At 45.8% G+C, this 25,965-nt stretch overlaps 1 protein-coding gene across 1 annotated transcript in view; it reads left to right on the top strand.

The window, feature by feature from the left end:
- piezo1 (piezo type mechanosensitive ion channel component 1) overlaps positions 1–25,965 on the top strand; it is a 52,957-nt gene that overhangs the window by 13,533 nt on the left and 13,459 nt on the right. Inside the window, exons 3-36 of the mRNA XM_023963351.1 lie at positions 190–355; positions 1,112–1,253; positions 4,295–4,502; positions 5,519–5,732; positions 7,730–7,898; positions 8,531–8,623; positions 9,612–9,675; positions 9,865–9,959; positions 10,052–10,131; positions 10,672–10,852; positions 11,081–11,186; positions 11,460–11,641; positions 11,866–12,014; positions 12,098–12,256; positions 12,469–12,560; positions 12,667–12,833; positions 13,002–13,178; positions 13,515–13,628; positions 13,873–14,073; positions 14,205–14,409; positions 14,778–14,894; positions 15,379–15,535; positions 21,240–21,483; positions 21,565–21,661; positions 21,834–21,999; positions 22,346–22,435; positions 22,530–22,612; positions 23,835–23,903; positions 24,187–24,287; positions 24,359–24,494; positions 24,600–24,677; positions 25,212–25,384; positions 25,475–25,566; positions 25,703–25,852. Of these exons, the coding sequence (XP_023819119.1) occupies positions 190–355; positions 1,112–1,253; positions 4,295–4,502; positions 5,519–5,732; positions 7,730–7,898; positions 8,531–8,623; positions 9,612–9,675; positions 9,865–9,959; positions 10,052–10,131; positions 10,672–10,852; positions 11,081–11,186; positions 11,460–11,641; positions 11,866–12,014; positions 12,098–12,256; positions 12,469–12,560; positions 12,667–12,833; positions 13,002–13,178; positions 13,515–13,628; positions 13,873–14,073; positions 14,205–14,409; positions 14,778–14,894; positions 15,379–15,535; positions 21,240–21,483; positions 21,565–21,661; positions 21,834–21,999; positions 22,346–22,435; positions 22,530–22,612; positions 23,835–23,903; positions 24,187–24,287; positions 24,359–24,494; positions 24,600–24,677; positions 25,212–25,384; positions 25,475–25,566; positions 25,703–25,852 (4,717 nt within the window). The remainder of the gene's footprint in view (positions 1–189; positions 356–1,111; positions 1,254–4,294; positions 4,503–5,518; positions 5,733–7,729; positions 7,899–8,530; positions 8,624–9,611; positions 9,676–9,864; positions 9,960–10,051; positions 10,132–10,671; positions 10,853–11,080; positions 11,187–11,459; positions 11,642–11,865; positions 12,015–12,097; positions 12,257–12,468; positions 12,561–12,666; positions 12,834–13,001; positions 13,179–13,514; positions 13,629–13,872; positions 14,074–14,204; positions 14,410–14,777; positions 14,895–15,378; positions 15,536–21,239; positions 21,484–21,564; positions 21,662–21,833; positions 22,000–22,345; positions 22,436–22,529; positions 22,613–23,834; positions 23,904–24,186; positions 24,288–24,358; positions 24,495–24,599; positions 24,678–25,211; positions 25,385–25,474; positions 25,567–25,702; positions 25,853–25,965) is intronic.

Genomic DNA, 25,965 nt, shown 5'->3' with positions numbered 1-25,965 from the left:
TACGCACACATAGGCACACACCTTAAAGATCAAATCCATTCATCTTCCTCATCACGAATAATGAAAATACTTTGTGTGTTTGCTGAATGACCTGAGCTCAGTGTTTTGATCCATGAGAAAGTCAAACATGGCGTGGACTTCAAAAGAACTTGTGTGGTTTTCTCCATGTTCTGTCTCTTTGGGTTGCAGGTCACACAGGCTGCTTCCTCAGAGCAGTCCTCTGCACCAGTCTGCTGTTTGTTCTGGCTCACGTCTGTTTTCAGACAGTACTGTACACCTTTCCACCCCTGAGTGAGGCTTTAGGTGATAACTGTTCACAGTGGGACACCATCAGCAGGCACATAGGACTGTCCAGGTACGTATGCACGGATCTGTCCGTCAGCAGCACACTTGATCAGCTGATATTTTTAAACCTCTGTATAAGAAGATGGCACATTCATGATGGATGTCACAGAACCGTGAAGTTAAACCCCCTTTTGCTCTTTAAAAAACACACTTTCACAGAAATCTAAAGCAAACCCTGAATTTTGAAACTTCCAATGCTTTGAATTGAGCTTTTGGTGATGAGCTTTAAGACGGTCGAACAGCAAACCTCTTACTTTGTCTGCACTGGGGTTCTGGGTTCAAGGGGAAGCAGTGATGGTAAGAAATCACAGACCCCACCCCCCCTTCCAGCTCTTCCAGACCGAGAGCAACAAGAAGTTCTCAGGTCAGCCAACAGATCAAATCTCTTCAGCATTTTTCAGGATCTTTTCTCTCTCCTCTGACCCCCTTTTGAAGAAAGAGAGTAACAGTTTAGAAATCCAAAGGTTCTGCTTCCTTCTTCCTCAGCTCAGGTCTTTGTGGGATTGAGAATATTTTGCCATCATTACCTGATGAAATCCCCTGTCCAGTTAAACTCCTCCCACCTCCGAGTTTTAGTTTCAGTGTCAGCTAAAGCTGCATTACTTTATGTGGACTCATATGGGTCAACCAGAACTTCAGCTGCCAGGTCCACCAGAGGTTGTGTTGTAGGACACGCCACCGCACACTCAAGCAGAGATAAATATTCCAAGCTGTGGATGAAATAATGTCTGTTCAGTGCTGTAACACACATGCATCTGCTCTGTAGACTGCCTGTGAATGACCCGTGGAACATGCTACGCCTCCTGTGTCCTGACGTAATTGTGTGTGGGGTATCCATGGTTACGGTCATCCTCTGCAGTAGACTGGTCAGGGACAGAGAAATGGTGGCTGCTGCCAACATCATAATGGTAAGTCAGGGTGCTGATGCACTGCTATGGCGCTCAAGTTACAAAAAAGTCTTCAATGACACACAAATCAAGATTTGGGTTGATTGTTGTTTGTTTTTGGACTGTGGGGGAAAGCCGGGGGGCCTGGAAAAACCTATCCAGAAAAGCCGGAGAAAATCTCCAAAAGCATGCTACATAGGTGATTGCTGATTCTGAATTGTAGGTGTGCATGCAAGTGTGGCTGTGTGGCCCTGCAACAAACTGGAGCCCTGTTCAGGGTGTCCTCTGCCTGTGCTCATCAGTGGCTGGGACAGGCTCCAGCAACCCTGTCATCCCAAAAGCAATTAAGTGGGTTTAGAAAATGGTTGGATGGTTTTATCTTCAAGCTTAAAATCATCACTTGTATATATATTTTTTTTAGAGTCTGAATCTGCCCCCCCCTGTGAACTGAGAGTCACATAAGGCAGCAGCAGGATTTCTAGAGATGTTGCATCATGAACTCTGCTCATGAAGGGTTTGAGCTTCGACATATAGAACCTTAAAGATACTTTAAATTAAATGCAGTATTTAGTACGTCATAAGCCATGTTTTCCCACATTCTCGTTCAATTCATCATCTTCTTTTCTTTATTTTTACTGTCCTTCTCTTGTGTTTTTAAAAACATAAATGAAAGAAGATGTCAGTTCTACACAATGCCTCGCTGTCACACTTTCACCCGTTTCTCTTTTTTGTAAGAAATAAACAAATGCCCATGTGAGGGAAGATGAAACAGGCTTGTTTTGATCATAAATAATCCACCATTTATTAATGTGAAGTGCTGTAAAGCTATTATCAGGCCTACTTTACCCTCAGCATGGCCGGACCGTCGCCTCACGCTCATTCTGTCCTGAGGACTCTAAAGCAGTCAGATATAAGCAAGAACCATGAAATGAGCACACTGGTGGTAAACTTTAATGATCGAGCATCCGTCCAGGTCTTCTGTAACCCTTGTGCTATCTTAGGCACTTTAACGTTGGGAGTGGGGTCATCTAGACCCACTAGACAGTGCTCTGAACCTTTTTTCTTCAATGATTTGTGATCTTCACTGGTGTCCATGGATTACATGAAATCTTTCCACCTTTATCCACCTTTGTCATGGTAGGGAGAACACGTCAATGGAAGGGGGGGGGTCATCTAAGAAAGCACAAGGGTTAAAAAAGCTGTGAGTACAAATGAATGCAAACTGCAGAGGTTTCTGTGCAGGTTTGACTTCAGGCATCAGAGATGCAGCTCATTCATGCTGATGGTCTATTTTAGAGCTGCATTTTATAAAAGCAAACCCAAAAGAGACAATTCCATTCTAAAGTCTTTTATTTTCCTGGGGTGCTAGGCTTAGACATGGGGGGGACCCCCATGCGACCCCAAATCCCAGAGGTCAAATCCCAGACCAAGCCAAAGGCCGTGACACAGCAGAGACACGGCCTGTTTGGGATCAGTGTCCAAACCCAGAACCAACCAGACAGAAGACGTTCACTGCACAAAACTCACTGTCTCCACTGTTCCACAGGGTTCTGTTGTCCACCCCTCTTTGTTCCCAACCTGTGCCTCACACCAGAGCTCAGTTTTCTTTATCATTTTTCCGTGGAGAACCAGGTATTTCACCTGCTGGCTTCATCTCTGTTTGGATGAGAGGAAAAAATCCTGAATATCCAGACCAGAATCCTGATCTTTCCTGCCCAGCTTCATGCAGCTCTTCAACTCTTGATCTTCAAAATTTTTGAATCAACTGTTTTCATTTCATTAAAGCTCCAAATTGGGCATTATTGTGTGTGTGTGTGGGGGGGGGGGGTTTGATTGGCAGCTGAACTTTCACTTCTTTACACTGGTGTGCCATCCATTGCAGGCTTTCCTTCTGTCGTTCCTTTGGTGACGTCAGAGATCATTGGTGCAGTGCATGCATGTCTATAAACACCCCCCCCCTAAAACCCTCCTGCAGAGTGGTCACTGCAGTGAAGGCTCTCATCCAGGTCTACAAACCTCCTGAACAGAGCAGATTTAGATGGTGCAGGAGGCACATCAGTCCTTCTCCCTGCTTTCCTGTGGTGGTCCACTTGACCATAGAAGCCCCTTATGAAGCATTGGAGTCTGCAAGGCGAGTGATGTGTGTGTGTCCACGCCGCTGAAGTTGGCTTCCTACTCACAGCTTCCGATTGGCGAGGGCACTAAAGGACCCTCCTGCTGCATTTTTCACACTAAGACCACCTTGAACCGGGTCCTGTTCAAAAACCACGGGGCCTGGACGGCTCAAACATTTTAATGTTTAACTCAGACATGCGTCATGTTTGCTCAGAAACGGGTTCATGTTCAAACCTGGAATAAATTATGATTTAGATAGTAAAGAGTACATTAAACACAGTTTCTGATTCACGAAGCCAGATTTGTGAAAATGTGAAATAGGATCGTTTTATGTTGTTGATAAATGTAAAATGATACATTTTTTGTGCATCAGTTGTTGTGAGGTAAGATGTATTGTAGGCAGGTGACACAAATTCACAAAACGGGAGGGAACAGAAATACCAAACAAAATGTATTTATTTTTAAACACAAAAAGCTGCGAGCAGGAAAGCTACAAAAACTTTAGAGTAATTAAATAAAAAGATTAAAAAAATCGATCCATTCTGGGTTGTCCACCTTTCTGGTTTTGGACCCTAACATTTTAATGTTGATCTCCCTTTTTGAGTTCCACCCATCTTTTTCTCTGTCGTCCATATCTCTCCCTTCCTCATATTTCACAAATCAGAAACTGTGTTTATTGTGTTCTTTGCTATTTTAATCATAATTGAATCCAGGCTTGAGCCGTCCAGGCCCTGTGGTTTTTGAACAGGACCCGGTTCTAGGTGGTCTTAGTGTGAAAAATGCAGTTTCTTTAGTGGCCTTGCCAATCGGAAGCTGTGAATAGGAAGCCAGCTTCAGCGTTGTTGTGTGTTTTCTGAATGGATATGAAAGAACTCTGGAATCCAGATGCTTCAAAGTGAAGACAATGGGGGGAAATCCCACCAATGCTGTTCTTCCTTCAACCACAGATAGACGATGATTCTGCAGAACAACCGATTGAGGAGGAGGAAACATCAGGGGATGAAGATCAAGAGGAGGATTCCCTGAACGCTGACCCTGAAGAGGTTTTCACTGCAACTAGAGCCAAGCATCTGGCTGAACACCTGAAGGCCACAGCCTGGAAAGTTCTTCAAGACCTAGGGAGGATCCTGGCTGTGGGTCTGCTGGGTCTGGCAGGTAAAAACTGTTCAGAGCTCTGAGGTCCAAAAGACCAAGGATGGATACAAGTCCACCGTCGGCAGCCATTAGAAGATCATTAGCTTTGGTTCCATGTGCACAATATTTTTGATCGGATCAAAGATCGGATCAGAACTGAACTGTGTACATGGACCCAGAAAACCTGATTCTGATTATGACAAATGTTTCCATACGCCACACTTTAGGTCGAAATAAATCATTTGGACATGCGCAGAACTCTCTAGAACACCAGAAATGACCGTAGAAGAAGAAACATTGAGTACTGTTGTAAACAACAAAGCTGCAGCATAGAGCAGATGATCTTCTAAAGGTGATTTTATTATTGTTATGATTATTATGAAGCGCCTGTTCACTCATAGTTTTAACCCGGTGCCGGTGTCCGCAGACACGAAGCTCGAGTCCGGCTGCTCTGCTCAGATGAGTAGACTTTAAGTGATGAGTTTATTACAGTAACCTTAAAATATGGAATGTAGTCTGTTATTAAGAATATGTTATCAGATTATTTTACCAATATGGAATACAAGGAAAATCTCATTACAGTTTGATTGAAATAAGTTTTAAGAGACACTGAAGATTTGATTAAAGCTGATCCAGAGAGCTCAAGAGGACGAAGGAGTCAAACTTGAAATAGTACTGCAACTCTGTTATAAACCAAAAGTACTGCATTTGTGGTTTGTCAGATGTACAGCAACAGGATTGGACACATCAGAACAAAATACCATCAATATTTCTGAAAACTTCACAGCCATTAACATGAAAAATAAGTTTATGGTTTATTCATCTTCTGTTCCATTATGACACAGGGCCTGAGGAACGGATGGAAGGCAAACCTTTTTTTCCTACGTGCGCATTCATTTAAATGTGCACTGTTGGTGCTCTGCTCCAGGGAAAGAGTCAGGACCAACATGACCTTTTGGGAATTGATCATTTCCTGAGCTATTGAGGTTTTTGTTTGTCCAATTAAAACAAATTCCATGTTTGTCCCCTTTTCCCAGGCATCACTCTGCCCTCTGGCTTCTCTGCCTTTTACTTCCTGTTCTTCCTGGGCGTGTGCACGTGGTGGGCGTGTCACCTCCCCATCAGCCAGCTCGGCTTCAGCGCTCTGTGTGTGATGGTTGGCTTCTTTGCTGCTGGTCACATCGTCTGCCTGTACCTGTACCAGAGTCTGCTGGCCCAGGCGCTCTTCCCCCCTCACAGTCTGTGGGCCAGGTGAGCAGGTGACTCACAAAAGACACACCCACTTTGGATGCAAGACTGGCTCCCACCTCATGGGCAGTGTTGTCAGATTGGGCGGTTTATGTGTGGGTTATTTTATGTTTTGCTCCGCCCGACAGCAAAAACGGCGGACGTCATGATATCAAAAAATCTGTCATAGTTGGATTCTCAATTAAAACGGAAAGTCATAAATGATGGATGATTAATTACAGCTTACGGGTGGAAATCATCTCAGGGAGGATCGATAGGCAGAGATCTGGATCAGAGGAATTTTGAACTTGAACCAAAAAATGAGTTACAAATTGTACCAATAGTGACATGTAGTTAAACTTCAGACTTCAATGCAGCTCATGCTCAGGCTGTGGGTAAAACATTTTCACTCAAAATATTTTTAACAAAACAAAAAAATCAAAAGACGACAACTCAGGAACGTTGACTGTATCAGAGAACTGGACTGAGTCAGTGTGACGTCACCCTCAGTGAGCTGTGATTGGTCCCAGTCCGTCTGAGTCAACATTTCAATAGCAGCCACTCTCAATCAGGACATACCATATTGGTCCACGTCCCTACCACTGGACAGGGGGCTCGGAGAATATGTCAATCAAAGGTTTGACTGAGACCACATGCTTTTATTGAGGCATCTGATTGGTCAGTTTATAACTTGAATAACTGGCAGCAAAGAAAAGATATTACGAAGAAAATATAATATTATGAAGAACATGTTAAAGAAAAGTATCAGAGCAAGTTATTCTGACAATAGAATGACTGAGTAACAGCTGTTTATGTCTCTATAGAAGTCTATGGGGTTTTGGCCTCTTGGAGCCAGCAGGTACTTCCTGTTTGAAACGCCAGAGAGGAGGAGTCACTCAGGCCAGTTCTCTTAAACAGTCGAGCTCAAGAACAATGACGGACGCTTCTCCTCCTCTTTTTGCTCTTGACTCTCCGCTCATTCTGAGAAGACGCCCACTTTTTTCACAGCGGGATTCACATGAATCAAGCAATCACGACTAGTGTGTTATTTGCATGTGAAAAAGAAGGAGGAGCTTGTTTGAGCATCTGTGTGAAGCATAGGTTTGCCAATCGGTTAAGAGCTGTTCAAACTTCACAGGTTTAGTCTTACAGCAGGTTTTAAGAATCAAAAAACAAAAATAAGTTTTATAAACCAACAATTTCATTTGATTAAATCTTTACCTTCTGTAAATTACCTGCAGCCGCTGTAAACGGTCTTTGTAATCTAGATTTTATGTAGAGCCCATTTCAAATATAATATAGACTAAGCATCAACATCGAGGAGTTGGTTGTTGCAGATTATGCAGAGCAGGCTTGGTTAGGGGATACCTGTCACAATAAATTCCTATTTCCTGTAGAGCTAACTCCTGGCTTTATGTGTTTAAAGACACCCCCCCCCCCCCGCTCATCTTTTGAGCTGTTTTTACTTTGAGGTTTAGTGCAGATTTCTTTTCTGCACAAAGAAACTTTCCAACAATATTGGTTTTTTATTTTGCCAGATTAAAGAGCCACTCTGATCAAAATGGTGTTTTGGATGGTTTTAACATGTTCTTGTAGCCTTTTTCTCATGATGGAGGACAAATATGAAGAAAATGGATTTTAAATTGCATTTCTGAGTGTTTCCCAGCCAGTAAGGTCAACTGGGGCCCACTTGACCTTACTGGCTGGGTTCTTTATTCAGGAGAAAATGAAAAAATGCCGTTGGAAAAAGAGCTTACCAGTATTTGTGACATAGAAAAAACTCTGGGCGGACATCAAGCTTCCTGCTCCACTCCATTCTGATGCATCCACTTACAGACCAATAGATGTATGAGCATCTTTGTTTTCCTCGTCTGAGCTGGAATCTGGATTGGATCTGGATCTGAACTGTACAGCTGGCTAGCTCTGATGTTGGTCACCATTTTTGTTGCACCCCTAACGTTAGTTTGGGGCTATGAGGGGCTGTTCAGGTCAGGCTAAGAACAGTCCTTGTGTCTGTCCAGGCTCTTCGGTCTGAAGGACTTCATTGTGCCAGGAAACTGTTCGCTGCCTGATGAACTCATCCTCAACACCAACCATGATTGGCCCGTATATGTGAACCCGGGAATCCTGCTGCTCCTCTATGTGACCGTGGTTGCTGTCCTCAGATCAGGAAGCCACACGCCTAAGCAGGTATTTACCCACAATCCTGTTGGCATCAGGGTTCTTCTAGATCAGGAGTCAAGACATGAAGGGCCTTTCTCAAATGTTCTCCTTAAAAACTGGACCATCACCAACTAGAATGCAAACCCTAAGACAAATACAGAAACATTTCCAATAGATCTATTTCATTCTCAAACAGCAGGTCAATTCACTTTTTTAAACATATTTTGGCATTAACTCAGAAAAGGGCTTTCATAACAATATTGCACAAAGAAAATAGGTCAAAGTTGAAATAGTACTGCATCTCTGTTTGAAACCAAAAGAACTGCATTTGTGGTTTGTCAGACCTACAGCAACAGGATTGGATACATCAGAACAAAATACCATCAATATTTCTGAGAACTTCACAGCCATTAACATGAAAAAGAAGTTCAAGCTTTGTTTTATTCGTCTTCTGTTCCATTATGACACAGGGCCTGAGGAACGGATGGAAGTTCATTCTGTAATGGGGCTGTTATTAAATGAAACATTCAATCATAGTAGTAGGTTTAAAGGCTGTCATCTAGACTTGTTTTTTAAAGTTGAAGACGTTTCACCTCTTATCCAAAAGGGCAGCAGAACAGCTGGTTTTCTTCTGTCACGGCTTGTGGTTCCATCTTCAGGTGGAGCATGGAGGAAGTAGGAAACCGAAGGAGGAGCTGGTGGAGCTGAAGTCATGGAATCTCCAGAGAGATGATGGTGAAGATGACTCTCAGGTAGGCACTCTGTCAGAGACCCAGTCAGGCTTCTGCTGGTCTGAGGATCGTCTTTGGTGCAGCTGCCAAGCCTGTTGGGCAGAGGTGCTCATGACGTCAGAGGACGTGTGGGCAGATCCAAGGCCATTAAAGATGGATAAACAAATACATATATTTAAAATGAAATCTGTCAGCATATAATCCTCCTCATCCTGAAGTATTTCATTTGATTGACATGCAGAACATCCTCTGAAACATCCGTCACTGCACATGCGTGTTTAAAACAGCGAGCTCACATTCCTTCTGCCTTCTAAAAGTCTGCCGCCCCGCTGTGGGCCGGACCCCAGCGGCGGAACACTCTGGCCTGCAGGAGTGTTTATGGAGGACCGCGTACCTCCTCCTCCACCAGAGCCTAGACCGAGACACCCTGTCTGAGCCAGCCGTCCTGCCACGGCGCCTGCAGCCGGGTCCAGGGTTCCCACCCGAGGGATCCAAGCCCACTCAAGCAGCAGGGTGGTCCAGAGGCCCCTGTCCTCGAACCCTGTCCACAGAGCAGGGGCTGCCGCACTTTAGAAAGGCCATCTCCCCCAATGACACGGTTTTTAGCAGAGCATGAAACGCCATTGTCGCTGCTGTATTCCTACTCAAATGCCTTTCTGTTCCTCAGTACGACAACAAAATCATATTAATTCACACGGCAAAGCTTTCTCCTCACAAAGATTTGTGTACTTTCACTGTGTAGTTTTTGAATAATTAGTACATCTTTTGAGCTTGTTGTCTCAACAGTAGCTCGCATGCTAAAAAAGTGTGACCCCCCCTGCTGTTGAGGGTCTACAGACCTGCTGTCCGTCATGCTCTCTGGAGATCAAACTGAAAGAGAACTGGCCCAGTTCACATGGAGATGAACTGAGCACCCACCTCAGCAGCTTTAGCACAGATCAGCTAATACAGACACTGATGCTTCGCCTGGACTCATAACGTGTTGAGACTTTGATCTGCTCCCTTTTAGATCATGCTTGTTACCACGGTAACAGACAGTGGAACAGGTGCTGTGGAGAACCAGGCAGATCCAGGTACTGAGCACTCCAGCATTGTTTAAACACACTTTACCCATTTTGTGGAGGCCACACACTCCAACACATACAATACAAAAAATCCAACCAATAAAACGGTCCAGTCTGAAGCAGAACCCACACCGTCTGCCTAAAAAGTGGCAAACGGGTGATCCGGTTCTCTGACTCCAGCTCTCCTCGGTTCTGCAGGGGTCCACGGAGGACCGTCCGGTGAAAGTCCGTTCTTCCTGCTGGGAAAGGTGGTGATGCAGCAGAGTTACGTGAGCGCCCTGATCGCCATGATGGTGAGCAGGAAGCAGAGAGACGGCTCTGCGTGGTTGCTGTCTTGACATTGGCTGCCCCTCACTGCCGTGCTCGGTTCTGCTGTGTTCTGCAGGTCTGGAGCATCACGTACCACAGCTGGCTGACCTTTGTGCTGCTGCTGTGGGCCTGCCTCATCTGGATCCTGCGGGCCAGGTGCTGACCATTTGTTAGTCTCAGCTCGTCGTAGCTTCACCTACCGCTCTGACACTCGGTTCAGCTGAAGCTGGAACCTGGAGCTTCGGTCTGAAGGCCAGAGCCAGCATTTCTGTCAGTACTTTGGACGTTTAGGGGTCAGGATCTGATCCAGAGGATCTATAAAAAACCCACAGATAAAAGCTGGGCTGCTCCACTGCAGGTGATCTGTTCCATCATTTATTTTGATCTACAAGCAGACTCAGCGGAGCGTCTGGTTTTCCCAGTTCCTCTGAAGTGGCTCCGCTCAGTGGAACAGCCTGAGAATGACCGACAGGAAACGTTTTTCAAAAGCTGTAGAACGTCAGAACACATTGAAGGCTGCAGGAACGTTCAGACATGTTTAATTGGAAGGTCCTGCAGTTTCAGTTAGTTCTCTGTTCCTTGGTGATCCTGTTATGTTCTTCTGTGTTCATCTGGGATCTTGCATGTTCTGTGAGAAGCTCTCACACGGTCGGATCCCGGTTCTGTTACTTCACCTGGTTGTTTCTTTGGTTGCAGACGACATGCAGCCACGCTGTGCTCCCCCTTCATCCTCCTCTACGGTCTGGTTCTGTGCTGTCTGCAGTACATCTGGGCCATGGAGCTTCACCCAGAACTCCCCACCAGTGTAGGCACCATGAGTCTGAGGCAGTTAGGACTGGACAAGGCCCAGTACCCCTGCCTGAGACTTGGAGCAATGGTAAGATCTGAGCAGGAGCCCAGCAGCTGCAGTGATTGAGAAGATCTCTGGTTTCTCTGACCCTTGTTGAGGCACACAGCTCGCCAATCTATTTATTTTCTGGCTCTGATACTGGAGAAGAAACTTTGACTTTGACATTTCAGACAGTTTCAGACACCGCCTCCAGGTTCTGCTCTGCTCCTGAGGATCAGTGGTTTCTTGAATCTCAGCGCTTCCTGTCCTCTGCAGCTGCTGTTTGTCCTGACCTTCTGGCTGCTGCTGCGTCAGGCAGTGATGGAGAACTTCAGGAGGAAGAGCAGTTCTCAAACACCGCTGCAGGAAGTCGCCACAAAAGGTCAAAACGCACACACACACGTGCACGGCTTTCAGCTTTTCACTGGCTTTTGTTTTTTGCACATTCCTCTGAGTTCTTCCTGTTTCTGACCTCCACATAGGCTTTGTGGAAACCTGAAAAAGTCTTTTGTAAGACTCAGTTCTGAGGGTTGGGGCTGGCTTTCTAGGGGTGGGGGCAGTTCTTGGATCTGCAGAGGAGCCGTCACAAACATATGCTGAGTGTGAACGATGCTTTTGCATTTCGGCCTCACTGTCCCGTCTTGTTCTGCTCCAGCAGGGGGCGCTGCTGAGCAGTCGATGTTGAAGGTTGTAGGTGGCATGGTGATGAGCTGCTACGCCAAATACTGGATCTACGTGTGTGGAGGGATGTTCATCATGGTGTCGTTTGCTGGGAAGCTGGTTGCATATAAGATTGTCTACATGCTGCTGTTCCTGCTCTGCCTGTGCTTCTACCAGGTAAGACCAGAGCTCTGCTTCATGTGACGACTGCAGTGAACACTGCCTTTGTAAGACTCTTTACAAACAAAACAACATCGTAGAACTTTTCAACATCATATGAGCATCATGAAGACCGAGAGCAGAGGGTGACTGTAGGTTCCCGCCCGGCAGCGGGCGGGGTCTGTATTCTTTCAGAATGTCATGTTTCTGTCACAGCTGGTTATGCTGTTTGCCTTCCTCAGGTGTATTACTCCCTATGGAGGCATCTGCTGAAGCTTTTCTGGTGGCTGGTGGTGGCCTACACCATGCTGGTGCTGATCACCATCTACACATACCAGTTTGAAGACTTCCCTGTGTACTGGAAAAACCTGACTGGATTCACTGACGAACAGTACGTTCTTCACGGTCGCCTGTGGCGGTTGGGTCTGACTGATCTGCAGACGGGATTCAGACGTTCTGACCTTTTCCCTTTAGGCTGGCGGCGATCGGATTGGAGACGTTTGATTTGTCGGAGCTCTTCACCAGCATTCTGATCCCAGGCTTCTTCCTGCTGGCCTGTATTCTGCAACTGCACTATTTTCACAAGCCATTCATGAGGATCACAGATCTGGAGAACGTCACACCAACACACAAGTAACACACACACACATACAAGGACACAAGTAACACAGAGACACAGTAACAAAACGATACGTAAACAAAAGTGACGCTTACATAGAAAACACAACAACACACTCACACCAGAACCTTACAATTAATTAACACACAGACACTCACAAGTAACTTGGACACACACACAGTGTTTGTTGGTGTGATGTTTTAGTGAGTCATTGATCTGCCCACAGACGCAGAAACAGCGACGCAGTCGGCTCTGCTGATGCTGTGGAGCTCAACACTGAGGAAGACCCGAGCAACACTGAAGAATCTGCTGATGAAGGTAGAACTCAGAAGACAACTAGTCTCTCGTTTGTTCTGCACAAATGATCTCCTCACATGATGTGATCTTTGTCTTTCTGGTTCTTTACGTCGCGTGTCTTTTGTAGAGGAGTTGATGCCTAGTAAATGGGGTCTGGTGATGGACCGGCTGCTGGTTTTGTCCAGGAAGTTCTCGGAGATCCTCTCTAAAGTTCAGGTGTTTCTCTGGAGGCTGTTGGAACTTCACATCCTGAAGATGGTGGCCTTCTTCACTGTCTGGGTTGCTTTGCAAGAGGTGAGAAGTCTGTTGTCACTCTGAGGATGAATAAGACCCAAAAACTGTCTCACTGTATCTAAGAGTCAGCTTCCAAGCCGGTGTCAGACCTGTGAGGTCCTCTCTCTGCCTGTAAGGGGTTCCAGAATGTGGGTGTTTGGAACATGTGTTTGTGTTGTTTGTCTGAAGGCGTCTGTGATGAATCTGGTCCTGGTGGTGCTGTGGTCGCTGGCCACGCCCTTCTGCCGCTTCAGGCCCATGGCATCCTGCCTGTCTACGGTCTGGGTGTGCGTCATCATCATTTGCAAGATGCTGTACCAGCTGAGCGTGGTCAACCCAGAAGAGTACTCCCGCAATTGCAGCACGGTGAGCTTCTCTTGGTGCCATGCAGGAACCTCAGCAGAGCCAGGCTTCCAGAAACTTGCAGGAGCGAGCTCAGACCTGAATGTGGAGCACAGAACAATGAGGGCGGGGATCATAGGTCGTCTGAAGGTTCAATCATTACTGATGGAAGATAGAAACCCACACACACAACAAACAGCTGGATTATCAAAGAATTGAGTTTACGGCCCATAATAATCAATGCACTGTTCTTCAAATGCAATATATATCAAAAATGGGATATAAAAGACAAAGCTTGTTGCTTGTCATTAATAAACTCAATTCTGCATGAACAAACTTTTATTCCTTTTTTCTTTACAGCCTCTGACCAATCACACCAAGTTGTTGCTAAACTCCTCCCTCTATAAGGAACCAGTGGATCCAGCCAAATGGTTCGGCATCAGGAAGGACGCCACAGCGCTGGGATACAGTAAAGTATGTCTGATGCTACCATTGCCTTCAGATTTTGCATCTGTAAACTAACAACAGGGCTCACACTTGTTAGCTGGCAGTTCCAGACCGTGCAGACTGGATTGATGGACAGGCAGACACATGAACAGAGATAAATAGAAATACTTGAACTTTAATTGAAGAAGTTTTAGCCTCAGTTCATTAAATCCCACACATTCTAGATTTAGAGTTTTGTGTTTTCATTTCTGTCCTGTGCATTTCCCTGCAGAACCATTTGATAGTTCTGATGCTGCTGGTCTTTGAGGCCACCGTGTACCGACACCAGGCTCACCATTACCGCCAGCTGCAGAGATCTCCACCTCCAATTCCTGCAGTCTTCCCCTCTGCAACAAGAGACTCTTTAGACCAAGGCCTGGTGGCGTGCCTCAAATACCTCGTCAACTACACGTTTTACAAGTTTGGACTGGAAGTGGGTGACTGCACAACTCTAGTCTGGCTTAAAAGTTGCTTTTAATTTCCCTAAGGGGAAGTCCTTGAGATGGCTTGTTCCAGTGCATCTCTGCTGCTGTGTCTAATAAGCTTTTGCTTTGTCCCAAACAGATATGCTTCCTGATGACGGTGAATGTGATCGGACAGAGAATGAACTTTCTGGTCCTTATCCACGGCTGCTGGATGGTTGCCATCTTGGTGAGGCGGCGCCGAGCAGCCATCGCCAGGATCTGGCCCAAATATTGTCTGTTCCTGTCCATCTTCATGATCTACCAGTACCTGCTTTGTGTGGGCATTCCGCCTGTTCTCTGCATGGGTGGGTACAAGCCAGAGATCTCATGGATTTGCTTTCAGTGAGTGAATGCAGAAAAGCTGAAGGAGGAGAACAAAAGGGCACAGGGCTCAACCTTCAACCCCAAATTACAAACATCTAACTAAATCAAATTCCTAAAATGTCTCCAGAATTAATTCTGAATCACAGAGGCGCAAGGATTGGGAACCAGACTTTATTTATTATAATGATTTGGTAGTTTAACAAACCCTGGTGGTCAGCACAAAGTCAGTGTTCCACCACAGTGTCCACAGAGAATACATGAATGTGTCACACAAATACCTAAATCTCTATTCACCACATGCCATCTGGGATATTATGAGTATTAAGGCTGTCTGCGTTTGTCTCTGTAGATTACCCGTGGAGGTGGAGTAACCCCGTGCTGCAGGACTGGGGTACCCTGGACGCCCTCATCAAGTGGCTCTACCTGCCGGACTTCTTCACCGTGCCCAACTCTGGAAACCTGATGGGTCAGTCACATCTGTCCATTTCTGTGCTTTGTAATCGACAACCCAGCGAGTCTCATCTTTTAGTCTCGTCGATGGAGGCATTTGATGCCTCCAGCCTTCAGTAGCCTTTCCCAGCCTTTGTGTTTCAGTGATTACACTACACACAACTGTTTTCTCTTGTCATAAGAGCTGCTGATGACCATAAACTTGGGAATAGCCAGGTGAGGAAGATGAAACGATATTGAACTTCACAATGACGGCATTGATGATTTTGAGTAGAATGTGGGAGATAATCAACTGATGGTAACAGTGACGGTGATGATGATGAAGGTTATAGTGGTATTACCAATAAGAATACTTTTTTTAAAGAAATCTCAGTGTGAATGACAACACGATGATGATAATGGTGGTTCAAAGATGTAAAAATGATGGGGGTAATGACCATGAAGATGACAGTCATGCTGCCACAGAGCATTGGGCTGATGAAGAGCTGTGTGTCTTGCAGCGGACTTTGTGCTCCTGATGTGTGCGTCGCAGCAGTGGAAAGTGTTTGACTGTGAACGCACAGAGGAGTGGATGGTTCTGGCTGGAGAGAACTCAGATGAACCTGAGCCCATGGAGGGTCGGCTGTTCAACCCTGCGCCGAACTTCATCAACTGCAGGTAAACAACAGAAACTGACTTTCCTGAGGAGCTGCTGCTTATAGTGGTGCAAAAAAAGTATTAAGTCAGCCATCAATTTAAGTTCTCCCACCAAAAAACAAGAGAGAGGCCTGTAATTTGTATAATAGGTATAAATCAACTATAGCTTTAATTTTTTTTAAGTAAAGCCAAGAAAAATAAAAGTTTAACCCAGTTAACTATTCCTTGAAGGCCCCTGGGAGGGACCTTCAGGGACGCCTGATCAAAATAAAAATGCGTCATGTAAACACGCCGTTCAGAATACTCTGCCCCCATCAGACTCATTCGGATCAAGGTTTTCCTTCCGATGGAGATAGGTGGGTTATGCCGATTGTTGATCTGACCGTGGGTCACTACTGCTCTGGTTTAATGTCATGCGTGGACGGTGTGGCTTTGAGCGCAAACAGGACCGACCGGCTGCTCCACGCGAGCAAACCGTGTCTCTGAGCAGAGCAGCCGGACTCGTAGCTTCGTGTTTGCGGGCAGGGGAGGGTGCTTTGTCACAGTGTGCTCTCCGGAGGAGGCTTTGGACCGCACTCTGTCCGGCTGCTTTGCATGAGTGGGCTGCCGAACACAGGAGAACCGTGTCTCTGAGCAGAGGAGCGGCTTTGAATGGCTTTAAATGCAGAAGTGCCGCTCCGCACAGTCCTGAGAAACCGTGTAAACAATCATGTGAATTCATGTTTCCCACATATTTACGTGAAGCCAAGATACACATGGCGGAATTGACCGCACAGTTTTTAAATGGATCCAAGCTAAATGTTGTTAGCACATATTAGCTTAATCCTAACCCTTCTTCCGGGTCAGTTCGGTCAAGAATAAAGCACGGCTTAAAGATAATATTAGCGAACATGCACTTAATAATAATCATAACGATAATAAAAATCACGTTTAGAAGATTAATTATCATAAAATTATACAATGATCATAAAATGGAAGACACACAAGATCACTGAAAACTCCCCTTTATCTGAGGGTGGAAACATTAAACGTCATCATCATGCTTTAGTTCAGGGGTCGGGAACCCACGGCTCGCGAGCCACATCTGGCTCTTCTGATGGCCACATCTGGCGCGCAGAGAAATCTTTAATTATTAAAAATAAATGTCATTAGACTAGTCCTTCTTGGGCGCGATGCGATGCCACCCCCTGACGCGCAGTAGTAGCAGTGCTTGGAGAAAAATATCTGTGCCACTGCTGGTTTCCTATTATCTGTTCTATCACAGAGTTTGTAACAGCCTGAAACCTGCAGCTGCGCTCCCGTCTCTGAGAAGGAGCGCAGCTGCAGGGGTGGGATGTGTGAGGAGGAACATGAGAGGGGTAGTGGGCTCAGGCAGCAAGGTGAAACGCGCACTGATGGTCAAAACTTAGGACACGCTGCCCGTCACATACCATACACTGCTGGTGTGAGTGTTGCTGTACTGACAATGTTTGGCTCCACGTCTGCATGTGAGCAGTCTTTCTCACATCCAAAGGACATTCAGACCAACCTACGATCAACGGATAGAAGTCTCAACGCCTGAAGCTGAAGCTCACCACGTATCAACCAGACTAGACCATCAGCACAACCACCATGCAGCACCAGAAGTCACATTAATGCTAAGAAATACTCATCATTTATTAGCAACAGCATAACAATCTTATTAAAAAGAATCCACATATTTATTGTACTTTAAAAGTGTTAAATTACAACAAATGCACACATTCACTTGTATTTTGAGTTTTAAACATATTGTAGTGCAGCGGTCCCCAACCCCCGGGCCGCGGACCGGTACCTGTCCGTGGGTCATTTGGTACCGGGCCACACACAAAGAAAAAATAAATCTCACATGACTTCCATTTAATTTATTTCCGTATCTGAAAGATGTTTTATTTTGAAAAATTGCCAGATTCTCTGTTCCATCCGTCTATGTTCCTCTTGACGCAGGCCAATTCGCTCATCTCGGTCACGTGGTAGGATACCGCTAAAATAAAACCCAGGAGCTAGCGAAATGAATAAAAAACAAACGTTTTTGGAACTTTTCTTTGCCAAGTGGAAAAGGCCCAGCCAGGAGACAGAAGAGGAGCCTTCCACTTCCAGAAAAAGAAAGCTACATTTAATAGACAGCATCAGGAGTCCTACTTTAAATACTGATTTATCCCAACGGGAGATTCTCTCCAACCATTCAGCATTGTGGTGAGTCAGATTTCCATGCACTTATTTTGAAGGCTTGTTTAAATGTTATAATAGCGACCAGGGAGTGTTGCGGGCAGAGAGGAAGTTGCTCATGTCATAATCCGTGTTTATTGTTATGTTTGGAAAATACCACAGTTTTCATGCAAGTCATATTACTTTGTTGTACTGTAGTGTCGTCACGTGCACGTTTGGTCTGCTGTCAGAGTTCTGCAGGCTGCAGGGATTACTGTTGGAGCTGGCAGAACAGGGAATTAAATCAATCCCTTTGCCGGCTTTGGTCAAAATAGGGTTGAGCATGGGTGTTTCTTTTTGCCTACAGGTCCTTTCATCTGGCAGTTATGTTGTAGATATAGATATTTCTTTATTGATCCCACATTGGGGAAATTCAATTGTCACAGCAGTTCCAAAAAGCAGAGAAAAGTGACAGCAATGTCCAAAAGTGAGGGGTGTTCCCAAATGTGCAAGTATACAAATACAAAAATGTGCAAAAATATAAAAAAAGTAAAAAGTAAGTAAGTAATAAATTATGTACACTATTACAACATAACGTATGTTATGCCTAATAATAAAATGAAATAAATAAAGTGAAAACACAGAATATACAGATGAGCTATGGATGTATGAAAAACCGGTTTGTACATGCATATTTAAACTGTGGCATTGTACAGTCTTACAGCTGTTGGGATGAATGACCTCCTGAACCGTTCCTTCCTGCATGGTGGGTGTAGAAGTCTGCCACTGAAGGAGCTGTTCAGTGCCTCCACTGTCTGATGCAGTGGGTGAGAGGTGTTGTCCATGATGGATGTTAACTTGGCCAACATCCTCCTTTCACCCACTTCCTCCACAAAGTCCAGTGGGCAGCCCAGGACAGAACTGGCCCTCCTGACCAGCTTGTTCAGTCTCTTCCTGTCTCGGTCTGTGCTGCCTGCTCCCCAACAGGCCACGGCGTAGTGGATAACAGAGGCTACCACAGAGTCATAAAATGTCCTTAAGAGAGGCCTGCACACTCCAAAGGACCTCAGTCTCCTCAGAAGGTGGAGGCCACTTTGGCCCTTCTTATACAGGGCATCGGTGTTTTGAGTCCAGTCCAGTTTCTTGTTGAGGTGAACACCCAGGTACTTAAAACTGTCCACTACCTCAATGTCCGAGCCCTGGATGCTCACCGGTGTGTATTGTGGTGTTCTCCTCCGGAAATCAATCACCATCTCCATTGTCTTACTGGTGTTCAAGCACAGGTGATTTCGCTCACACCAGTCCACAAAGTCCTTGATGACTGACCTGTACTCCAGCTCGTCCCCCCCTGACACACAGCCAACAATGGCCGAGTCGTCAGAGAACTTCTGGAGGTGACAACTGCCGGTGTTGTACGTAAAGTCCGAGGTATAAAGTGTAAAGAGGAACGGTGAGAGCACCGTCCCCTGAGGAGCACCAGTGCTGGAGACCACCACCTCCGACACACAGTTGTGTAGCCTCACATACTGTGGTCTGTTGGTGAGGTAGTCGGTCGTCCATGCAGTCAGTCATCCGTCCACTCCAGCCCCTTCCAGCTTCTCTCTCAGCAGAGCTGGCCGGATGGTGTTGAAGGCGCTGGAGAAGTCAAAGAACATGACCCTCACAGCGGTTCCGGCGTCCTCCAGGTGATTCAATGCCCGGTGCAGCAGGTAGATGACAGCATCATCCACCCCGATGTTCGGCCTGTAGGCAAACTGCAGCAGGTCCGTTGCGGTGCTGACCACTGAGCGAAGGTGGCTGAGGATGAGCCTCTCCATGGTCTTCATCAGGTGGGAGGTCAGGGCTACTGATCTGTAGTGGTTTGGTTCCTTAGCGTGCGCCATCTTAGGAACCGGAACCACACAGGAGGTCTTCCACAGGACTGGGACCGTCTCCAGACTCAGGCTCAGGTTGAAGATGTTATTTCTTTAGTTATTTCTTCCTGTTGTGTTTACTTCTTTTTAGCACCATGAGTGTGGGAAGGGGAGAGGATGATGACACCTGGGTGATGTACAATTTTTAGCGTGTCAAAGTAAAAGTGCAGAGTACGTCTTATCACGTGTCTCTGCTTTTATTGCAGCGTTGCTACAGTGTTTGTCTGCCACATATAACATACCGGTCTGTGAGAATTTTACCAGACATCAAACTGGTCCGTGGTGCAATAAAGGTTGGGGATCACTGTCATAGTGGACTGAGTTGTACTGAGTGTGGCTGTTGGGATACTGGTTGGCCCTCAGTTCTGTCGCTCAGCCTGTTGTTGGGGAGTTTGGACCAATGGGATTCAGCTATGGGCCTAATAAGGGAAATAGGAGGGCTGGTGCAGGAGGAGGGAATAAAAAGTTGGGAGAAGCGCTCTCGGCGGGAGAGATTGAGGAGTTGCTGAATAAGTTGAACGGCGTTGGTTACAGCCTGCAGTAGCTAGAATAGAGAACCTTAAAAGATGTTCAGTCTCCGTGCCTCAGTGTGGGAAAGGGACACAACATTATTGTCTGGCTCTCACGAAATTACATTTAAAAATATGTGGTGTTTATGGCTCTCTCGGCCAAAAAGGTTCCTGACCCCTGTTTTAGGGGGACTGATCTGTGCAAAGCATAGTGTTAATCTCAAGGCCTTGAGGACCAGTGTCCTAGATGTTTTCCAACTAACCACTGCCATTGTGGTAAAACACCGTCAAAAACCACAAGTAGGGCCACGTTTCTGAAAGAAATAGCAGGGTTCCGTCTCGTAAGGCCTGGAGTCTGATAACTCTGGAGTAAAAGAATGAATGGGGCCATGTATGGTCAGAATTTGAGTGAAAACCTCCTTCCATCAGCATTGAAGATGAATCGTGGCTGGGTCTTTCAGCATGACAACAATCCCAAACACACGTTGCCCGGGTAACAAAGGAGTGGCTTCATAAGAACCATTTTAAGGTCCTAGAGTGGCCTAGCCAGTCTCCAGATCTCAACCCCATAGAAAATCTTTGGAGGGAGTTGAAAGTCTGTGTTGCCCAGCAACAGCCCCAAAACATCACTGCTCTAGAGGAGATCTGCATGGACGAATGGACCAAAACATCACTGCTGTAGAGCAGATCTGCATGGAGGAATTGACCAAAACATCACTGCTGTAGAGGAGCCAAAAAACAGCAACAGTTTGTGAAAACCTTGTAAAAACTTACAGAAAACGTTTGACTGTTGTCGTTAAACACAAAGGGTACACATCAAAGTATTGAGTTGAACTTTAGTTATTGACTTATTTGACTGACAAATGTAGCAATTATTTCATTAAAAGTCCTACAGTGTGTTCTCCTGGATTGTTCCCCCTATACTGTTTTCCAGAGCTGAAGTATTTCAATGAAGAACATTAGAGGCCTCTTTCATCTTTTTAAATGGGAGAACTTTCACGAGCGGTAGTTAAGTGAATACTGCACTGGAGGTGTTAGCTTCATCAGGTTCTGCCTGGAAGAAAAAACGTGTGTTAAAGTTCAAAGGCTGGACCCTCACTCATTGTTCTCCTCCTCTCCGTGTCTGTCCTTTCTCAGGAGTTATCTAGACATGCTAAAGGTTCTGGTGTTTCGTTACTTCTTCTGGTTCGTGCTGTCCGTGGTCTTCATCACAGGAGCCAGCAGGATCTCAGTCTTTGGGTTGGGCTACCTGCTCGGCTGCTTCTTCTTCCTGCTGTTTGGAACCAAGCTGATGGTGAAACGCTCTAGAACCCGCCTCATTCTGTGGGACTGCCTGATCATTTACAACGTGGCTGTCATCATTTCCAAGAGTGTTTTATCTGTAAGCGTAAGAAGCTTCCCCGGTCCTCCTCCTCCTCCCCCTTCCTCCCCCTGATTCTTCTCTGATGTGTGTGTGTTCCAGATCCTGGCGTGTGTGTTTGTGTTTAAGATGCAGGAGCGGTTCTGTTGGGTCATCCAGCTCTTCAGCTTGGTCTGCACAGTCAAAGGATACTATGACCGTGAGTACTGCAGAAGCAGTAATCTGATTACATGCGGGAGCTGCAGGTGTAGCTGTGGGCATGGAGCTCCTTTTCCTTTGTGTCTTCTGTTTAAGATGAACAACCTGAACCAATCTGAACCGTCTGCAGATGTTTCTGCAGGACTGATCTTCTTGTGGTTCTTCTGTAACAGCAAACGCCGTGCACAGTGACACGTGCACTCTTCCAATAGAAGAAGCGGGGATCCTCTGGGACGGCTTCTGTTTTATCTGCCTCCTGCTGCAGAGGAGGGTCTTCCTCAGTTTTTACTTCCTGCATGTGAGCGCGGAGCTCCAGGCCTCAGCCAAGCAGGCATCCAGGTACATTTCAAGTGAAAGATAAGTCATGCTGTACAGTAACTGTAGAACTGATCATTTGGGAAAAGTTTGGATTGTTTTTTATATACTGGGAAATAATTTCTGATAAAAAAACAGAAAGTTCTGTTTTCTGGATTTGATTTTGGTTTTTGTTGTTGTCATCTGATAATGCCAACGGTTCCTTGGCTTTCTCTAGGGATCAGTTTTTGCTTTTAGATATGTCTCCTCTCTTTAAAAAAGAGCTTCTGCTTTGCTGCTTTGACACATTAAGAGTCATGAAAATATGAAGGCAGCAGGAAGGTCACGGGTCTCTGTGAAGAGTTTGCTGAAGCGGTTTGCTCTTCTGCAGAGGCTTTGAGCTCTTCAGAGCCAGTATGATGAAGAACATGGATTTCCACAAGCAGGCGGAGGACAAATCTCTGTCACAGCTCAAACGATCGTAAGTTTGACGACACAAATGTAGCGTCAGAGTTGTTCAGATTTCAGCTTCTCTCTTCTTCCTCCTCTTCCTCTCTTCCCTGACTTCCTTTCAGGATGCAAAGGATTCGCTCTAAGCAGCAGAAGTATAAAGACGGACCAAGAAGTGCTGGGAGTGCCTCAGAAAGCCAGACTGATGGTAGGACATGAGACGTTCTGACTCCAAATCAATCACATCTGTGGTGCTGAAGGTCCAGAGTGAACTTCTGCAAATGTCTGAAGGCAGCTTTGAGAAGCTTCTGCTCTGATGCTTTGTTAAACATCAGCCCAAACTGTTTCCTCAACCAATGCAGGTCAGGTTTCTGTAGAACATGTTCCTGTAGGTCAGTGCTACTCAAATAGTGGGGCGCACCCCTGTTGCGATGCCAAGGGGGGCGCGCAGTAGTAGTGGTTTTAGGCACAGGTAATATGGGCAATTGCCCGGGGCGCATTTTTAACGGGGGGCGGTGGTTACAGCAGCTCAGTGCTTGAAAAATAATCGGTGTCACTGTTGGTTTCCTATTATCATTTATATGAGTTTATAACAGTATCCTGTCACACGTGTGTGTGAGTAGGAGAGGGGAGGGGTAGTAGGCTCAGGCTGCAAGTGGAACACAGCACACAGAGAGCTACCTCTGTTGCCCAACACCAGGATCATCACGTGCCTTTAGATGACTCAGCTCATGCTAATAATGTCATTCTTTATGAACTATTGTAGACATTACGATGACGTGTTTTTATTTTCCATCAATGTTTTCTTTGTCTGCCTGTGGTTTAGTTGGTGTCAGTATTTGACATGCAGACAGCAGGTAATGCAGGAAAACAGCGTCACATATCATAAATTATCCATCATTTAGAAATAAAATCAGAACAATGTTTTTATCTATTTCTTCAGACTAAAAACATTAAATCTATTGTTGCTGCTATGTTAATGTTTCAGATCAATTTACATTTAATATCATTGATTGAATTCTTTTTCTCGGCATCAAATGGTTCAGTTGGTCAAAATGTTTCTAGTTTAAATAATGACTGACAGATTTTTTATTTATTTATTTCAGGCACTTTAAGCTACTTTTCTGTTTTAGACTAACAGAGTTTCTGTGGCTAAATAAATATAAATATTTGTTGAAAGTGGATTTATATTAATGTTTTCATATTGTTAATGTTAAAAGATACAATTTTAGGTATACTTACACAATTTTTATAGATACTAACCTAGTTTATTGTCACTGTGCGAGTGTACATACGTGTGTGTATGTGGGGGGGGGTGTTGCAAAAAATGATTGAGCAGCACTGCTGTAGAACATGTTACTGTAGGACATGTTTCTGCATCAAAAAGCAGCTGTTCAGCTTCTCCTTCATTCCGATGTCTTTTCCTCCAGATAGTGTGTCAGAGCAGAAGCAGTCCCGGCAGAAGAGGTGGCATCAGCCGTGGTTACACCATGCGTCTGGTATGACACTCATCAAAAGTCTCAATTTGAAAGCATTACACAGTCAAAATTAATTTTGAAGTTTAAAAAAATCGAACCCGTTGTGTATTTGTTACATGAATAGAAATACTTTTTTAATTAAGTAAATATTTGTTTGGACAGCTTTATTTGCAGATTTCTTTGCTTGTTAGAACATTAGGATGTGAAAGCTTGTGGGGATTCTGGCAGATGCTCCAGAAACATGGAAGCAGGAATCACAGCACAGCTGAATGAAGTCAGACTTTGATGTCTTGCTGTGCTGCAGTGATCCACTCAGGAGAGTATTATCTGTTCGAGTCTGACAGTGAGGATGAGGAGGACCTGAGCTCTGAGGAGAAGAGGCCTCGGCGGCTGACGGCCTCTCAGGTCAGACCCTGATTAGCCATGTTTTGCTCTCGCTCGAAGATGCAGGCGCTGCATGAACATGTCTTCCCCAGCTGGCGTACCAGGCGTGGGTGAGCAGCATCCGCAAAGCCCTGAGGGAGCGGCAGAGGATGCAGAAAACCTCCAGGAGGACACACCCACAGAAACTAAGGGGGAAGACTTCCCAGCAGGAGGGGCTGTCTGAGACAGGTACCACGACTGTGTGTGTGTGGGGGGGGGTGGGGTGGGTGGGTGGGGGGGTCTGAGGAGCATGCATCACTGACCGTATGAAGTAACCCTAAGACATTCTTTCAGGATGTGAAGATGGTGTATCTGAAGAAACTCTCCTTAAAGGCGAGGAAGAAGAGGAGGAGCCTGAGGAAGAGCGCTCCGGTTTGTTCATTCCCTTCTGTTTGGCGAGCTTCCTGCTCCTCGGATTTAATGTGTCCTTATCCTTCATACCAATATCTGTTTCATGTTGTACTTAACATTTGAAAAAGCATTTCCGATTTTTTTTTAAAAATCTTCCCCTCTATGCTTTATTTTGAAAGCCTTCCTCTTCTGGGCTCTGTTAGCTGTTTATCACCAGTGTGAAAGCAAGAGGGAGGGGGGAACAGAGGAGGAAGAAAATTAAGACAGACAAGTGAAAGATTGGGTGGCTACGGTGAGACAAGAGACGTAGGTGAGAGGTGAGAGACAGGTGAGAGGAAAAGCACAGAAGAATGAGAAAACAGAAGAAATGAGAGCCTAGACCAACCACATACAGGTGATTGAGGGACAGACACAAGAATTTTGAGCTGTAAAGAAATAAAAGGATTTTAAACTATACCTAAACTCCCATCATTGAAGTGTTCTTCTCTGGGATTTTCTTTTTGCTTTGGGATGTTTGTGCATCTGCTGCCTGTTCTGATCTCCTCTCTGCTGCAGTTCATGGGGAGATGCTGCAGAAGATCCTGGACGTCCTGCGGCTGCTCTGGGCTATCATTTTGGCTTTAGTGGATGGACTGACTGACTGGCTGAATCTGCTGACTAAGCAGTACCGTGAGACCTCCACTGTTCTTTGCAATGAGCGCTACCTGATCACGCACAAGATCCAGCAGGTCAGAGCAGTGTGAAGCCCCATGACACGTCAAGTTCAGCTCCGTTCCTGCAGCTGCAGGCCGAACTCATGTTTCTCTGTTGTGGTTCAGTGTCCTGCAGCTGGAGAGCAGCCAGAGCCCAACCAGAGCCCCCCACCAGAGGCCCATGTGGGGGAGGACACTGGAATTCCAACCAGCAACAGGTCATTGGGGGGGGGCGGGGCAGGGCGACTGTTATACTGTTATGTTAAATGTCAAAAACAAGAAATGAAGTTAACTTCTGATCCCACAATGCAGCAGAGACTCACTGCTGTCCTCATCCTCCTCTGGTGTTTGCAGCGACATCATGAAAATGTCGAGCTCCAGCTTTGGCAGCAGCTCCCACCTCCTGAATGAAGAAACTCGGCCCAGTGGGAGCTCTGGACTGCAACCTAATATGTTCACAGCACACAGACGGTCCAGGACAGCCAGTGAGCTCCTGTCGGAGAGGTGAGCCAGACCTGAGCTGTTCCTGCAGCCGATCCTGCAGCTGATCCTGCAGCCGATCCTGCAGCCGATCCTGCAGCTGATCCTGCAGCTGATCCTGCAGCTGATCCTGCAGC

Source organism: Oryzias latipes, chromosome 15 (genome assembly GCF_002234675.1).
Source record: "Oryzias latipes chromosome 15, ASM223467v1".
NCBI lineage: Eukaryota > Metazoa > Chordata > Actinopteri > Beloniformes > Adrianichthyidae > Oryzias > Oryzias latipes.
Note: the sequence above shows the minus strand (reverse complement) of the source record. Positions and strands in the feature narration are given on the sequence as shown.